We start from the raw sequence: 18,354 nt of genomic DNA, 5'->3' as shown, positions 1-18,354 counted from the left end.
TGGTATTAACAGCAATCTAAAATAGGACTCGGTGGTCCTGAGGTGTTTAATTTTCTTCTGACTTCTGTGTAGCTCATTTTTTTTCTTAGTTGTAAAGGAAAATAGACTTAATATTAAAAAGGAAGTGGCCCAAAGCGGGAGTGCTTGGGCTTTGGATTTGGCAAATGAAAAAGAAAAATGAAAGATAAATGGCGGCAATGGGTATCCCAAGACTTTTCAACTTAGTGTCAGGTATGTTCAGAACACAGTGCTTGGCAGTGAAGAGTATACAGGCTCTGCCCTGAGCTGACAGTCTGACCTGGCATGAGGGGGTGGTGTGGTTTGTCCCTGAAAACAGAACAGTGATGTATATTCAAGTACAGCAAGTAGGTTATTAACCTTGAGTCTTAGGAGCCCAGTAATTGCAGAAATAGCCTGCATTTGGGAAGATCACAAATGACTATGTGGGAGATTAGGCATTTGAATGGTGTATCAAAGAAAAGGTAGCTTCCCATTGGAAGAGAGGCCATTTAGGGACATAAGCCAAAAAAGTTAATCACTAGAAAAAGAAATTAAGAAGTGACATTAATTGAGCACTTATTATGTCTCAGGTCTAACCAAAAAGAGCAGGAGTGCTTTATTGCTGTACAAATGGCACATTTTATTATGATGAGGAGAGCAAGTCAACACTGAGATGTCCTCTACTTTGAAGAGTAGAATTCTAGAAAGATGAATTTTCTTTTCATAATTTTGAAAAATCCTATATAGACCTAAATTTAAAACTGTCTACAAAATAGGACATCTTGATGCTTAATTAAGTAATAATAACTTCTACAAAGACAGTTACCAATGATGTCCTTAGAACTTGTCTTTGTAAAGAAAAAATTAAGATTACCATAAATTATTAATGGCTTATCATTGATTCTTGAATTCACTAGCGTGTACTTCCAAGATGAATGCAATGTTTATTCTGTTCCTAAATTTTTTTTTAATCTGAAGATGAAGTTGGTATGTGGCTTCATTCTGGAACCTCGACTATTGACTCAACAGAGGAAAGGACAGATTGTTCCAACTGAATTTGCAGTTCACTTGAAGGAGACTCAGCCTGGATTGCTTGTGGCTTCAGTCCTTGGCTTACAGAAGAACAACAAAATTGGAATTGAAGAAGCAGATTCCTTCTTTAAGGTTTGTCACTTTGAAAATGCAATTGTTCTGGATGGCCTGATGAAGTTGGTGGGGGGATGGGGAGCAGAATAAGAGAAGTGAGTTTTCATTTGTTTATTGAAAAATGAGACTTACACATAACCACTTATAAAAGTACAGGTTTAAAAAAATGTATTTAGAAAAATTCTGTTCATGCAACCTGGAGTCTGTTAAAATGTCTAAATTCGCTTTTGCCACGGCGCTAATGCTAGAGATAAATTATTGAATACATGGCCCACATGATGGAGTGCTGTTCAGACCAGCTGGAACTTGATCAGTACTATATTTATCTGAGTTATGGGGGCTTGTTTCACTGTTCTCAAGGTGCTTTGTGGTAAAGATGAAGATACGATTCCTCAGCTCTTAGTAGACTTTTGGGAAGCTCAGCTGGTAGCATGTCTCCCAGATGTGGTACTTCAGGAACTCTTTTTCAAGCTCACATCACAGTACATCTGGAGATTATCTAAGAGGCAGCCACCTGACACCACACCATTGAGAACATCAGAGGATCTGGTAAGAAAATGGAATAGTACAGTGAATTAAACGTTATGTACATTACACATTATGATAATGACCCTTCTTATTTTTTTTGTTTGTTTGTTTTGGGGTTTTTTTTGTGTTTTATGTTTTTGTTAAATTTTTATTTCTTTTTATTTTAGTTTTTGTTGACCCTTCTTATTTTTAACGGCATAAAATCAGTCATAATTCATATTACCGGATATCTTTTTAAAGCACGAGTTAAAAATACATTTAAAACTTGTCTGTGAGTGAAGTTGCCCACATTTTAAACACTTTTGTATCCTAAAGAGCGCCTTCTACTGCTCCTGTATTACTCACCTACAGTGGTACTTCAGTAGCCAAAGTGTGGGAGAAAGGGCTTTTCCCCATATCCATCTGTGCTCCCTTAGGCGACAGTCATGAAGTGGAACATGAGAGAAGAGACATCTGCAGACCTCCCTGCTGGGAGAGGAACTGCAGAAGGCTTGTGGGAGAGAGACTTCCTTACCAGACTTCCATTTCCTGTCAGCTGCACAGACAAGAGCTGTTTCGCAGTCTGCAGCAGCCCTAACAACTCTACTCTTATCCTTCCTGTTCCCCCTGACCCCCGGCAGCCCCTTTGTCCCTCACAGTGACAGAGTGGCTAATGTGGGTTTGCTTGAATAAGGGAGTCTTTACGGGAATTGTCTTGAGAACTTATGGAAGAGATTTTGCCTCCCAAGGAAAGTAGTAGAAATAAAAATTATTTTCAGTATTACTGTTAACTTTTTTTGAGTGTAATTAGCTTAAAGGAAGTATTGCCCTTTTTGTGAGAAAGTGCCTCTTTGCAGTTTTTTGAAAGTTAAAATATTAGGAAATATTTAGTAAGGATTTATTCAGTGAAAAGCAGCAAAACTAAAACTTTTTCCAGGGGAATACATTCTAAGACTTTCTTCCCATTACCAGGAAAATGTATACCTAATTTTGGGACATGGCAGAATATTAGGGATTGCTTGCTGTTTGTGGGATGGATGAAGAAAGTCTTGTTTTGTTGTATTTTTGTTTATGATAAATTTCTTTTACATTTTAGATAAACACCTGTAGTCATTATGGCTTAATCAGTCCGTGGGTTAATGTCTTATTATCATCTGAATCCTTGGCTGATAAAAATTATATGGAAGACCTTTCAAAATTACAGGTAAATAAAAATGCCTCCTTTTCTTATGAATATGCATATTACCATATAGTATAGCACTTAAATTTGGTAAGACCCTGGGTGTCCAGTTAATTTAGAGTGTATAATTCTGGGGACAGAATCTATAGGTAGGCATACTCAGGAGCTCTGGAGGGAATTCCTGCCTCTGCCTGAAACTGCTGACGGGAAGTCTGGTTTTGTTGCCAGTCGGTGAGTGAGCTTCCAAGTCCTGTGACTCTTGCCTCATTCCCAGGATGTGCTTGAAAACACGTTGTGAAATGAAAGTATGGCAAATGTTTCGCAGTGTTTTCATTGACGAGATTCACTTTTATTTTAGCGTTCACTCACACAGTTTAGGCCTCTAGCCCACACCAAGCACTACTATCTGTCTTATAGGAAATAGGTCAAAGTAGCTAGCTTATCTGGCTCCTGAAAGGATTTTTTTAAAAGTAAGAAATATGATCAAGAGAATGTAGACCATCCTGCTAGAATTCTGAACGTGAGTGTTTCTGACCGAGAATGAGAAATAAAGTCCACATTTGACTTGGTGGGTTGGGCTGGGCTCAATGTGGATGTGATTTTGTTTAATGTAATCCGTGGCCCAAGGACTGAGTATAATCCTCACATCTGTTGTGTTTGGTCTTCCCAGTGTAGCTGCCAACACATGAAAATTGAGATTTCACATTCAGAATCTTGAGTTTCAAGTTTCTCTTTGAGAAACTCAGCAGAACTCTCATTCAGCAGTAACCCTGGGCCCTCACTGCCTGAGACCTGACGGTTGGAGCCACCTACTGGCTCCCCTCCTTGGGCAGTGCTCGTGCTGGCCTGTCTGCCACAGTTCCACCTCCATGTCTCCCTGGTCCAGATGCTGAGTGTCTGGCATCCGTTTTCCTTATACTCAGCCGCCTTCGTGCGTTTTCATCATCTGGTTTTCATCATCTGGTTTGGCCTTGTTAAGCTTTTGAGTCTGCAACCCCTGATTTACTCTGGGAACTTAGTGGAAGTGTGGTTATTGCTTATAGAAACCAAAATGTCAAATTGGGGATGGGGTGTCAGGATGCGAAGCTCAAGAGACCATATTGCTTAGTCTTAGCCTCTAGACAGCCTGTGATGTCACCAGGAATGGAGTTACTTACATTTTTAAAAAAATTGCCAAAGGAGGTTCTTGTTGGTTCTTATCTCTAGTACCCTTATGATACAGAGGCTGCCGAGCACTTAGTCTCAGATTTGTTCATTCCACAAATATTCCTCAATCGTGTACTGTAAATGTGATTGATGTACAGCATTGGACGAGGCGGGCAAGACCTTGCCCTCCTATAATGTATGTACTAATTACATATTTAAAATGCTAATTGTAATAAGTGCTATAAAATATCCCCTGATAAATCTTCAAAGCATATTTATAATCTCTGCTTGAAAAAGTATAATTCAGTGATCTTTAGAATCCATTTTAAGGTGTTTAAAAAGGGCATCTTGGGACTTCCCTGGTGTCACAGTGGTTAAGAATCTGCCTGCCAATGCAGGGGACATGGGTTCGATCCCTGTTCCGGGAACATCCCACATGCCACGGAGCAACTAAGCCCGTGCGCCACAACTACTGAAGCCCACGTGCCTAGAGCCCGTGCTCCGCAACAAGAGAAGCCACTGCAATGAGAAGCCCGGGCACCGCAACGAAGAGTAGCCCCCGCTCGCCGCAACTAGAGAAGCCCGCGTGCAGCAACGAAGACCCAAGGCAGCCAAAAATAAATAATAATAAAATAAATAAATTTATAAAAAATAAAAATAAATAAATAGGGTACCTTCTTTCTGGGAATCCTTGCCATTAAAGGATAGAAAGTTTAGTCAGTCTAGACTTTTCTAAATCCTTTTCCTAATTATAACTCTTTCTAAATTATCTGGGGTCAATTCGTCTTAGTCATTAAGAAAAAACTAACCATCAAGAAACAAAAAGATCTCTCCTGCTCTTACCTAGGGGAATGGGGGGTCGGTTCAGAATCACTTGGAGAGCTTTTTCAAAATTGTTTGACTCCCCTCTACCCACCAGCTCACCACCACCACACAGATTTAAGATAAATCTTTGTCTCTAGTTCTTAATCACTGTAGTAGTATATTTGTGCAAGAATTAAAAACAATCTATAAATCATCTATGTGTCAAAAAGCCACTGTTCAGAACGACACAGTAACTAATAAATGCCGTGCCTTTTACCAGAATTGTCCTGGTCTCCTCCCCCCGCCTCCTTGCCATCCACCCCTCTTAGAGCCACAGGTGTGACTGTGTAGAGAATTCTGTGGGTTCCAGCCCAGCAGAGTCAGCTGAGCATGAGGGATCTAGATCAGAAAAGGGAATAAATAGTGCCTGTGTTGGGGGTGGAGAGTCCATTTCCAATATTGGAAAAAAAAAAAAAAAAAAAGGAACACACTGCTAAGAAGCAGACAACACTAAGAGTATTTTAAAGAGTAGTAGTAACCTGTGGGCCGTTTTTTATCCAGTGATATATGTGTTGTCTGGTGTTTCTTATTTTGAGGGGTTTTGTTTGTTTTGGTCGCCCTGTGTGGCTTTGGGATCTTCGTCCCCCGACCACAGATTGAACCCGCGCCCTCAGCAGTGAAAGTGCGGAGTCCTAACCACTGGACCGCCAAGGAATTCCCTGGTGTTTCTTATTTTTAAACTTCTTGATGATATGGATATAACTACTTAAAAGTTCATGGGTAACCCATTTTGTACCACTTTGACTCATTTCACTTTAACCACCTTATTTCATATTTGCTATCTTATTGGCAGGAAAACTTTCAGATGAAGGTGAATATTAAACTTGCAGGAAGGAGAGGGACCAACCTTATTTTCCTAGCCATTCCTTGGTAGATATTTGGAATAAAATCACGATGCTGATTATAAATGGATAGTTCATGTTCCATGTCCTCCTGTGAGTCTGAGAAGATGCTGTAGTAAAAAGGATACAAGAAGAAGAAAATCAGGATATGAGCATTTCATTTTTATCCAGAAGAAAGGGAAAGCAGAGATTATTTTGGTGGCAGAATCATAAGTAGTATTTATAGTTTAAATGTTTAAAAGTAAAATATTGTCAAGTTCTGACTACTGAAATAATAGCTGCTCTGTGTCATTCAGGTTGTAGCAAATGGTATTGATACAAATTATTAAGTTCTTAATGATTGCTGTAGTTTTCTTAAATGTTAACTTTTATTTTTGGTTCTTTGTGTAGTGCATGCTTATTATAGAAACCCTGGAAAATACAGGGAAGTGTGAAAAAGAAAAAAAAGTTGGCTTTGTCCTCCCATTCCAGTGAACTGGTCTCTGTTTCAAATTTCGATGCTCTTCCAAAGGCATTTCTAGATGTGCATGTACCTATGTAGATTTTATAAAACTGATCATGCTCTGAATATAATTTTGTATTGAGATTTTTTACTAATTTTATCATGAGCATTTTGTCCTTTGGCCTTTGAAAACAATTTTGATAGCTATAAAATATTCCATCATTTGAATATATCATAATTTATTTACCCATCCCTTCTTATTTAATGTTTAGATTTCTTCTAGTTTTTCAGTATTATAAATATTCTTGAGGTGAACATCCTTGGACATAAATCTTGACCACCATGTTGATTCTATCCTAAGGATAGAATCTTAAAGCATTCTCATTAGTTTAAACTTACAGTCTATTCAGAGCAAACACAATCATGTTATTTTAAAAAATCATAGCTTTGTATTAAATAGATTTTTTTTTCTTTAAACTAGAGGTGGTTTCAAGATTATTTAATACTTTGGTCTAACTAGACTTACTAAGTAAATATATGCGTGTGCTCTAAAATTACATTCTTTTTTTTTTTTTGGCAAGTGAGATTTATTCTTTTTAAAAACTGTATTCTGTATGTTGTGCTTTAGTTTTTTGGGTGCCTCATTCCATAACATTTCACTTTTCTGTTCATAGTCTCTCATATGTGGTCCTTCATTTGACATAGCTTCCATTATTCCATTCTTGGAGCCACTGTCAGAAGACACTGTTGCGGGCCTCAGTGTCCATGTTCTGTGTCGTACGCGTTTGGAAGAGTATGACCGGTGCATAGACAGGCTGTTAGAGAGATGCCCGGAGGCAGTCATCCCATACGCTAATCATGAACTGAAAGAAGAGAATCGGGTATGCTTTTCAGATTACGGTTTTAGGCTTTATCAGTGATAATCAAATGTTAATCTTGTCACCTTATCTGCAATATGGGGACAAATTATGCCAGTCCAACCTCACAGGGCTGTGTGGGTTAAAAGATCATATATGTTACATGTTTTGAGTACCATTAGAGGCTGTTAAAATTTATGGTGCTTGTATGTTATCTTCACTAAAGGTCTCTTGTTTGGCGATGAAGTAGGCTATTACCTGAAGATTTGGAAAACATAATAAATGATGGGAAAATTCTTTGTGGACTATCTGGTCTTTAGAAATTAGAAGAGTTTTTGACTTTAGAACTTTCTTCCTACCTAAGAGATGAAAACAAGACATGTCTATGTTTCTTCTTGAAAATAGCAGTGTACATATGTACAGTGTATATATTATTAGATTTTCAAGTTACAGATCTGACTTTTATGTTCTAGCTTAAGCAGAAGACTGTTCTAACAAAGTCTGTTCCTTAACCAAGATGGTGTATTTTTGCCCTGGGCTTCCCTGCACAATCTTCTTCTTCTTGTTGGAAATCTGAATGTAAAATGCATCAAACTTAAAAAGTATTCATTTTTCCCTAAGATAGACTTTGTGGTGGAAAAAACTGCTGCCTGAACTTTGTCAGAGAATAAAATGTGGTGGAGAGAAATATCAACTTTACTTATCATCACTAAAAGGTAAAATAATCTTTTTTGCTTGATTATAAATTGAATTGAGGGTACTCATTTCCATAACTGGCTGAAGGCTTGCTGTCTCATTTTTCATGTGATTCTCAAGTGTGGGGAAGAGGGTCTTCGCAGAATCAACTGGAGAGCTTATTTTTAACATTCATGTGTTCTCGCCACCACATTTGATATTCATTTATCTCTTTTAGCTCTAGAGCTGATGCTTTTAAGTTAATCTTTCCAAACACTTAACAAATTATCACAGTCAGAGAAACTCACAGCCTCAGTATTTTAAAAATTGGAATAGCCATTAAAGTCCATTTTATATTAATGGTCTGGGTGCTTAATTTACTTCATGTAGGAAATTAAAATTATTATTAATCGTAATTATAAGCAAGTACTGAGGAATGATAAATTTCTCAAAGATTTAGAAGTGTAGTGTGTCTAAATTATGCAGTATTTTACAGCGTAGGTAGTTATTGTTTGAATTTTTATAATTCATAGTCATTTATAAATCTTGATAGCTATATGGTTATCAGTTTCGCTACTCTTGTGTGTTAATATCACCAGTTAATGGTTGGCCTGATGACAAAGGTATGGTTATATTGATACCAGTGTGCATAAAATATTAGAAGTTGACAGTGTTGGAATTGTATTTTCCAGCTGAGAGAATTGACTTTCAAAGTGTTAGGCAAAGCCAAGTGGCCACTGGATGGTGTTTTTCTGGAAATCCCCATTAAGTAAAGTTGTCTGTTTGTGATTGGGAAGACAGGGAGGGGCCTCTATACTATTTGTCCTACCCACCTGTGTGATTTTTTATTTTTTTTTTTGCTATACGCGGGCCTCTCACTGCTGTGGCCTCTCCCGTTGTGGAGCACAGGCTCTGGACACGCAGGCTCAGCGGCCATGGCTCACGGGCGCAGCCGCTCCGCGGCATGTGGGATCTTCCCGGACCGGGTCACGAACCCGTGTCCCCTGCATCGGCAGGCGGACTCTCAACCACTGCGCCACCAGGGAAACCCTCTGGGTGATTTTTTGGTTGTCAGAAGGTGGAAGTGTCAGGTGTTCGATTGCCCAGCCCCATCTGCATCAAATTTATCACATAAATTTGAACTGATGATTCTTGTTGGTCGATCACTTCCGGTTCAGATAGCCCACATCTTCACGCCCCGGTGACATCATTATCTTAGTCAAACGACTCCTTCATCCTTTTCTGATCCACACCCACCAACTCATAACTACCCCATAATCTTTCCTCCATTTTTCTATGTCTTTAATATGTGTGTATTCACATACATGTGCATGTATAGTATGTGTGTGGCTTATGGGACTATATGCTGTGTGTGATGTACCTTTATTGTAATACCTCCAGAGCTGTTACAGTGTTTTATTCATTTTTCATGTTGCACTTTCCTTGCCAGCAATGTGCTTCTCCATACGGAGTACTCTATAACTATTTATGGATTTGAAGGGAAGACACCTGAATAACCTCAGGTCCGTTTTCATGGGGAGTCTCTCTGTTGGCAGCTGTGGTATACCAAGAAGGGACCAGGATTGGAATTAGGAGAATTGGAACTGAGTTCCAAGTCTGCTACTTACTGAGTATCCTGAAGCAAGCCAATTTTTTTTAATTGCCTGGGACTAATGGGAGGTTCAGGACTGACTGTAGAGTAAAATGTTAGGCAAAAATTGCAAAATGGTGAGGTTGCAGATGGAGGTCAGGGACTTACATAATATGCTTAGGAGCTTGCATTTCTTACTGTCTAATGCAGCACTCCTCAGCCTTGTCACTGCTGACATCTTGGACCAGATAATTTGTGTGTAGGTATCCCCTGTGCATTTTAGGATGTTACCAGCATCCCTGGCCTCTACTTACTAAATACCAGTAGCACTTGCCCAGTTAAAACAGAAATGTCTCCAGCCATCACCAAGTGTCCCCTGGGGGACAAAACTGTACTAGTTGAGAACTGTTGCACTAATGCAGAGCCATTGAAACTGGGGTTAGTGGTTGACTTCTTTGTTTCAAGGCAGTACTACTTATGACCGTTTTTGTGACAGTGAGCTGTGCTTATTAATAAAAATTCTAGTACTATAGTAAATTACAAAGTTTAAAAAGTCATTTTAAACTTCACCAGCCAGAAATAACTATTTTCAACATTTGACACGTATTTTCTAGACACACTGGAAGATTTAAAGTACTCTATGGATTTAACGTATTGACTTTGTTCTTGGAGTTGTAACCTGTATTAGCCTTTCACTAGTTGGAGGAAGAGGAGAATAGAGCAGTGGCAAGATTTTTGTTGGCTCTATACCTACTTTACACTGGCCCCCACCTCAGTTTTTTGTATCTAGGATACTACTTACAGGTTCCACATTTAGGCAAAATAAACTAGTTTGATAGGAAAACCTTGATAATTCATGGGTTTTACAAATTAGTTAGCAGTTATTGTTTATTAAAGTTCTATTTTGTGTCAGATGTGCATCACTGTATTTTAAATTAATTCACAAAGGACTCTGGAAGCTAGCAGATGGTACCACTACATTATAAATGAGGAAACCAAGACCCAGGAGGTTGACTTTCTTAAAGTCACCCAGAGCATAAGTAGAAGAGTGTGATCCCTGCCCGAGTCTGTACGATTCCAGAGCTAGGGAGCTTTCTCATACGTCATACTATTCATTAACTTCTTAGCAACAAGAGCATGTCATTCCTTTGTGTAAGGGATGGTTTAGGTTGCTGGATATTGGACAGATGATTTTGGATGGATGCACACACACCTGAGCCGGAGATTTTATATTTTGGTTACTCTGCAAATAGAATAAGTGGTGGGCATGCAAGAATCACACACGGAATGGACTGAAGAAGGTTTGGGAACATTGTTCTTAAATGTCACCCCCTTCTCTTCCCAGCAGAGGGCAGCATGCACGCATCGAGAAACAAAAGAATCATAAAATTACATAGTTACCTTTACAAAAATGTTTACTAAATTCCTTAATATTTAAAATATTCATTAGAACACATTATTTTGCAGTTTGAGAAAAAAAGTAAATGGTCTTGAAAACAGATTTGTGCTTATTAATAACAAAAATCTTACAATTGAGAGGAACTGATTTAGGGAAATGTCATCCAACAATTAACAGTATTTCCTGTCCTAGCAAACAGTCTTTATAAATCAGCTGCAATATAGTCCTAACATTAAAAACAGTGTTCAATTGACTGTATTTTCCTACAAATGATTCTAGAAAGAATAAATAAGAAGTTGTTAGAACCATAAAGCAGTCTGTGGATTTAAAAGACTGTTTTTTGGGGGGTTTTTTCCTCTCGTAGTTATAACATTTTGTCACCTGAATTAGCTTCTAACTGGTTGAGTGATAAGAGAATAGTATGAAAGACAGAATTTCAGTTCTAACTCAGATATTCTTTCCTACAAACAGAAACACTGTCAGTTGTTGCTGTGGAACTACAACTAAGGGATTTCTTAAATGTCCTCCCGGAAGATGGCACTGCAGCATTTTTCTTGCCGTATCTTCTTTACTGCAGTCGAAAGAAATCATTGACTTGAAGGTATCATTTGAAATATACCACAATGGCATATGAGACTGAATTTTTCAAAACTGAATGCCAGATAAAAATATATATATAAAGGATTTTTTATTGAATATGTACATATATTGCAAATGCCTTCAGGCTGCTTACCTCAGTGGTATTATTAGTTTCATAATTTATGACCTGAGTCCATTTAATTGTCCAGAATGTAAAAAAGCTACAAGATATAGGATTTTCCTCAAAGAAGGCATATATTTTTAAAGGTAGAGACTGACTTCTATTCCAAGGAACATCAATTTACTGTTGTTGGAGACATGACAATCTTTTTCATCCCGGGAACACAAACAATTTGTAAGTATGCTCGAAAGAATGTCATTCCAAGTGGTCCACAATTTAACCTTCTTGATTTTTCCAGATTTTTCTACTGGGTCACTTTTAAAAACAGTTATTTTCTTTGAGAAAGATGTTAATGTTTTCCCACAGTAAAAGATTTCAAACTTTATTTTCTTGTTACTTTTAAAATTCATGCTAAGTTTCTCTCTGAATCAAATGAAATAGAAGTTTACAAAGCTGACTTTCTTCTTGTCTGGCTATTAACATGATTTGTTGAGTGCATGTTTTTCAGCCAAAGCCTTCTTTCCATTTTTTGTTGATGTGTACTCTTGCTCTTTTAGCCAGAGTGTATGTGAAAATAAAGAAATATAAAGAACTGTGTCTTTTTTTTAGCTTCTTATTAAATAATTTTGAGTCCCAGTTCAGTTCATTGATAGTGTGCTTTGACTTTCGTTAAGGTTGGGCAAAAATGTTACTCACCTGATGTTTGCACAACGATATTTTGAAAACTTTTCTCCTGATGGCAACATTCGTCTTTGCCAGGATTTAATTTATAGATTGTTTCTCAACTCTGCCTTTCTCCAGTTCCATATTAACTTCTTTTGATCACCATTTCGAGGGTTCACAAAACTCAGATTGGCAACATTTTATTTTATTTTAAAAATTTGTTGTATTTTATTTAAACATTTTTAAATTTAAAATTCACAAAAAATATTTACCAGCTTTATTTAGGTATAATTGACATCTTCAAAGGGTACCCTGTTGATTTTCTATTGCTGCTGTAACAAATTATCACAGGCTTAGTGGCTTAAAACAACACAAAATTAATTATCTTACAGTTCTGTAGATTAGAAGTTCAATATTGGCCTCACCGTTTTGAAATTTTATTATTAATATTTTATTTTATCTTGTTTAATTTTTTATTTTACTTCCTCTACACCTGTGCCCCTATTCCACTGGTCCATTAGGACTGTTGTCAGCAGTATGTTAGAGGGATTGATGGGAAGCCAAAGTTTGGAAACATTTCATTGAATCTTATTTGTTTGTTTATTTTTTTATTTATTATTGAAATCATTGAATCTTAATAGTGATCCTTTGAGGACTGTCCAGGACAACATCTGCTCATAGATTTTTTTTTTAATACAGTTTTGTAAAGCCCTAATGGTGGTGATATGTGTATTAGAGTCAGTCATGTGTCGTAATACAGTCTATTGATCTTTTCATATGAAACAGTGTAACACAGTTATCCTCATAAATGCACAAAAGTATATGTTTTCAGTCTTTTTTTAATGCTTATAGCCATTCCAAGTAAGCCTTCTATTCAACACTTTCACATACATTGTTATGAATCATTGTTTTTTCTTTTTTTTTTTTTCACTTATCACCAATTTATTTCTTTCATCCAGACTTGGTCTCTATAGAAAAAGAAATTTTAAGACCATTATTAAAAATAATATATATCATATGGTTTAAAAAATTGGCACATGGTGCTTTAAATATATTCTAGTTTTTTAAAAGTTATTTTCTTTATTCTTGATTCATTTATATTTTTCTGCTCTTTATATATTTAAAACACATCTCTCACTCTAGTACTGCTTTATTTAAAGACAAATTAACTTTCCTCCCTGCAAGATCTTTATTTATTAACAAGGGAAAATTTGTCATTTTATAGTGGAGAAAACTGGCAGACACCACCATAAGTCCAAATGCTCAAAATGAACACAACCAGTAAGGGAACAAATCAACATCTTGTGTCTCTTGACATGTATGCTGAGAAAACCACAATATCCCTTCTGTGAGAATCTTGCCAAAAAATGCATAATCCGAATCTGATCATAAGAAAACGTTAGACAAACCCAAACTGAAGTCACATTCTACAAAGTGACTGCCCTGTATTCTTTAAACATGTCAAAGTTAGGAAAGACAAAGACCAAGGAACTGCTCCAGACTAAGAAGACAAGAAGACATGTCAGCTGAACTCAGTGCATGAGTTGGATTTTCTTTTTCTCTGAAGAACATGATTAGAATAATTGGTGAAATATGGAAGGGGTCTGTAGTACTGAATTGTTTTTAATTTCCTGATTTTGATAGGTATACTTTGTTTAGGTATAAGAATATTCTTGTTTTTAGGAAATAGGAGTATATGTATTTACAATATCTGTAGTCTATGTGTGTATAAAGAGATACGGAGATAGAAGAAAGGATGAGAAAGTACATGATGCTGTGCAAAATGTTAACATTGGGGGAATCTGGGTAAAGGGTATACAGGAATTCTTTTGATACTGCTCTAGCAACTTTTCTATAAGTCTGACGTGTCCAAAAAAGTTTTAAAAAATCCTTTTTATTGAGTTAATATGTAGTTAGATATTTACCAAGCAGGGTATTGGATTGGATTTGTGTACCTACTAAAAGTACAGAGTACACACTCCCTGCCTATAAGGAACTTAAAGCTAAGTAAGCTTTTCCCCTCAGACAGCTCCAAGAGGTTATCTGACTGTCATGGAAGTGTCAGTCTAAAAAAAGTACCTTTTATATTTGTCAGAGGAGGTCTTTATTATGCTTCCTCTGGTAGAAATAACATGTTACATTAAGCATGACAGGATATCCGCAATTCTTTTCTAGTGATTTTTTTCTTTGTGGAGAAAATTGTCTCCCTGTGCAAAATGTTGAAAGATTTCACTATAACTTAATTTCTCCCTTGTCTCTGTCATGGTAGGCTGAAATTCTTCTAAGATTTAGAATTAAGGTAAACTTGGTCAAAGCTTTATCAAACTTTCATTTAAAGATAATTCAGACTGATAAATGTGGCTCCCCATTTTTCTGTGAATAGTTCAAACTATCTTTTTTGTTCATTACTGCTTCTTTCAGTTCCATGCAATACCTTTTCTCTTTGTAAAAGTCAAATTTCTCTTTAATATTTTTCTCCAACATGTGTTTTGACTTCACATTGCTATTTGTTCTACAGTTTTTAGTAGGGCTTTTAAAACAGTCTCCCCTTTCTTAACCAAGGAAAGAGTCATTTCCCTTATCTCCTCCCAGGCTTATCCTACAGGAGGAATTTTCTCATGGTCTTTGTGTGTAGGCTTAGCCTGTAGCAGCATCCTCTACATGTCAGGCATTTGCACACATGAATTTCCAGAATGGCTGCCTTGGTATTCCTTCACTTTTGATTATCAATCTGAGCAGGACCATCCTTTTGTGTGGTTTACATGTGTGCTAATGTTCTTTAAGCTCTACTTAAGGTTTTCTTTGTCATGTTTGACTTTTCACCTTGTTCAGCAGTTACTGGCATTAGACCCAGTGGTTTATATGTTTGTCTGAGTCTTTGGTGTTCTGGTGCTTTCAGTACCACACTTTGTAATAAAAAGTTTTAGTGGAAATAGTTTTTCATGTTACGAGGTCTTTGTGTAAGACCCAGGAACAGAAATTAAAACTTTTCATTTGCACTGACAAGTAATCTTTCAGTGATTTTTAGGTTTTGAAATATATTTACTTCTGTATTTTCTTCCATTTATATGTTCCCTTTTATGCCAGTGTGAGGAGGAAACACGAGTTGTTTTCTCTACATCATTTCCCCTCATTGGATTTGCCATTGCCAATTCCAACAGTTCTGAACTCAGAAGACTCAGGAAACACCAAAGCCTGCGACCAAAAAGCAGGAATTTTACTTTTTTTTTTAACCTCAGTTTTTTTTGTTTTGTTTTGTTTTTGCTGTACGCGGGCCTCTCACTGCTGTGGCCCCTCCCGTTACGGAGCACAGGCTCCGGACGCACAGGCTCCGCGGCCATGGCTCGCGGGCCCAGCCGCTCCGTGGCATGTGGGATCTTCCGGGATCGGGGCACGAACCCGTGTCCCCTGCATCGGCAGGCAGACGCTCAACCACTGCGCCACCAGGGAAGCCCTAACCTCAGTTTTTAAAATTGAAGTATAGTTAATTTACAATGTTGTGTTAGTTTCAGGTGTACAGCAAAGTGATTCAAATATATATGTATTCTTTTTCAGATTCTTTTCCATTATAGGTTATTACAGGATACAGAGTATAGTGCCCTCTGCTATACAGTAGCTCCTTGTTGTTTACATATTTTATGTATAGTAGTGTGTATATGTTAATCCCAAACTACTAATTTATCTCCTGCCCCTGTCCCCCCCCACCAGTATTTCCTTTGGTAACCATAAGTTTGTTTTCTATGTCTGTGAGTCTATTTCTGTTTTGTAAGTAGGTTCATTTGTATAATTTTTTTATATTCCACATATAAATGATATCATACGATATTTGTCTTTGTCTAACTTACTTCACTTAATATGATAATCTGTAGTCCATCCATGTTGCTGCAAATGGCATTATTTTGTTTTTTTATGGCTGAGTAATATTCCATTGTGTTTATGTATGTATGTGTGTGTGTGTGTGTATGTGTATATATATATATACATACACACACACCATATCTTCTTTATCCATTCATTTGTCGATGGACATTTAGGTTGCTTCTGTGTCTTGACTATTGTATTGATAAATAGTGCTATTTTGAACATTGGGGTGCATGTATCTTTTCAAGTTAGAGTTTTCTCCGGATATATACCCAGGGGTGGGATTGTAGGATTATAATGGTAACTGTATTTTTAGTTTTTTAAGGAACCTCCATACTGCACCAATTTACATTCCCATCAACAATGTAGGACAGTTCCTTTTTATCCACACCATCTCCAGCATTTTTCATTTGTAGACTTTTTAACGATGGCCATTCTGACTGGTGTGAGGAGATACCTCATTATAGTTTTGATTTGCATGACTCTAATTATTAGTGATACTGAGCATCTTTTCATGTGTCCATTGGCCATCTGTATGTCTTTGGAGAAATGTCTGTTTAGGTCTTCTGCCCATTTTTTGATTGTTTTTTTTTATATGAAGCTGTATGAGCTGTTTGTATATTTTAGAAATTAATCCCTTGTTGGTAGCAGGAATTTTACTCTTTATATAACTCATTTCTTTAGTTTTTAGTGTTTATCAATAAAAGGGCTGCTTGTTTTCCTGTGTTTTTATTATGTGTGTCTATATGCATGTGCCTGCATAGGAGGGAGTGTTCTTGCTGGGGTGGGCGGAGCAGCAAGATTTTAGAATCTAAAAATAGATTCTGTTTTTTTTTTTTCCTGGATCTTTGCTATGGTCTAAATGTTTGTGCGCCCCCAAAATTCATATGTTGAAAGCCTAATGCCCAAGGTGATAGTGTTAGGTGGTGGGGCCTTTGGGAAGTGATTGGGCCATGAGGGTGGAGCCCTGGTGAATGGGATTAGTCCCCTTATAAAAGAGGCCCCTGGAGAACTAGCTTGTCCCTTCTGCCATGTGAAGGTATAATAAGTCTGCAACCTGGAAAAGGACCCTAACCCAACCATGTTGGCACCCTGACCTCAGGTTAACAGCCTCCAGAACTAGGAAAATAAATTTCTGTTACTTATAAGCTACCCAGTATGGTATTTTGTTACAGCAGCCCAAATGGCCTAAGACAATCACTGACAAAACAATAATCAGTAATTCCTCCCCTCCCCCAGAAGCACAGAAAGACACTGTTCTGCCTGATTGACTATTTGAAATTATATTAGTTATATGGGGTTTTTTTTGTCGGGGGGGATGCTTTTTCCCGTACTAGGTACTTCCTAGAAAAAAAGTTAATGTTTTCTATTAAGAAATAAATTAAATTTTAAATGTCTTTTGTTAAGTCACAACTACTCTCTTACACATGTCAGTTTTAGGAATATTAATTACACTGCATCAAATTGGTGTCAATTTGTATTAGTTTAGAGACTATTGGTGCTGTTATCAGTACCAGCTATCAGAAGATAAGCAGTATCCCACACCACTTAGCAGTAAAAAAAATTCCTATTTGGAGGTAGAGAAGGAAGAAATCAGGGCAGCAAATTCAAAAAAACTTCATTTGGGGGGAAGTATTGATATATAGGCAAAGTAGTACATCTTAATTATATTTGTGATATATACCTTCTAGAATTACTAAGTGGATATTCACCTTCATTTGGTAGAACAGTGTAAGTAGTTTCCATTCCAGCATGAATGTGGTCAGTCACATGGCAGTGGAGTAACCAGATTCCAGGTGTTTTTGGAGACATTTCTAAGGTTTGGTATGTCCCAGGGAAAATGTCAAAGACATCAGAACTATAAATGCCCCTGTGCTTAATTAGAAAAATATAATGTTTATTATATGTGAGAGTTCATTCAAATAATCTTTCATTGGCCAGCTCAGGGATATTAGAAAACGGATAAATCTGTTAAAAAAAGAAAGAGAGAGACCCTGCACATTGCTATGTCTAATACAAACAATGAGGTAGTGGTCTTTGCTAAACCCTTCGCACTGCGGGCTATTAAATGGGTGTGAAGGAAAGATGTGATGAAAGTGAACTCATCAGTCAGGAACATCTGACTCTGGTTTGCCTTTTTTTTTTTTTTTTTTTGCGGTACGCGGGCCTCTCACTGCTGTGGCCTCTCCCGTTGTGGATCACAGGCTCCAGACGCGCAGGCTCAGCGGCCATGGCTCACGGGCCCAGCCACTCCCCGGCATGTGGGATCCTCCCAGACCGGGGCACGAACCCGCGTCCACTGCATCGGCAGGCGAACTCTCAACCACTGCGCCACCAGGGAAGCCCTGGTTTGCCTTTTTATCAGAGCACTTAAGTTACACAAAGGAATTTAGCTGTGGCCTCATTTAAGTCTTAAATCTCACTCTTGCCGAACCTACCCTAGATGAGCTTGTCTGTTAAACTTTAAGGCTGGTAGGTAAT

At 37.5% G+C, this 18,354-nt stretch overlaps 2 protein-coding genes across 6 annotated transcripts in view; one reads left to right on the top strand and one right to left on the bottom strand.

The window, feature by feature from the left end:
• HPS3 (HPS3 biogenesis of lysosomal organelles complex 2 subunit 1) overlaps positions 1-12,960 on the top strand; it is a 39,443-nt gene extending 26,483 nt beyond the window's left edge. The window contains exons 12-17 of one of the 3 annotated variants that reach the window (XR_014015865.1): positions 979-1,164; positions 1,507-1,695; positions 2,750-2,857; positions 6,802-7,008; positions 7,606-7,700; positions 11,121-11,246. Coding sequence is in view for 2 of the 3 variants with exons in the window: in XM_081234422.1 (XP_081090548.1) it covers positions 979-1,164; positions 1,507-1,695; positions 2,750-2,857; positions 6,802-7,008; positions 7,610-7,700; positions 11,090-11,283 (975 nt within the window). In the remaining variant the exon portion in view is untranslated. Of the gene's footprint in view, positions 1-978; positions 1,165-1,506; positions 1,696-2,749; positions 2,858-6,801; positions 7,009-7,605; positions 7,701-11,089 lie in introns of all 3 variants that reach the window. The other 2 variants (XM_081234421.1, XM_081234422.1) reach the window with 2 other exon arrangements.
• LOC308617365 (ceruloplasmin) overlaps positions 1,559-18,354 on the bottom strand; it is a 67,538-nt gene continuing 50,742 nt past the window's right edge. For 2 of the 3 annotated variants that reach the window (XM_081234418.1, XM_081234420.1), the window contains 3 exons: positions 17,586-17,748; positions 5,691-5,795; positions 1,559-1,692 (listed from right to left, as the gene is read on the bottom strand). In XM_081234418.1, the coding sequence (XP_081090544.1) occupies positions 5,692-5,795; positions 17,586-17,748 (267 nt within the window). In that variant the 3' untranslated portion in view covers positions 1,559-1,692; position 5,691. Of the gene's footprint in view, positions 1,693-5,690; positions 5,796-12,210; positions 12,981-17,585; positions 17,749-18,354 lie in introns of those variants that run through there. The other variant, XM_081234419.1, reaches the window with a different exon arrangement.

This window comes from Mesoplodon bidens (genome assembly GCF_964165515.1).
Source record: "Mesoplodon bidens genome assembly, chromosome: 5".
Classification (NCBI taxonomy): domain Eukaryota; kingdom Metazoa; phylum Chordata; class Mammalia; order Artiodactyla; family Ziphiidae; genus Mesoplodon; species Mesoplodon bidens.
The sequence above is the reverse complement of the archived record's forward strand: the minus strand, read 5'-3'. Positions and strand labels throughout refer to the sequence as shown.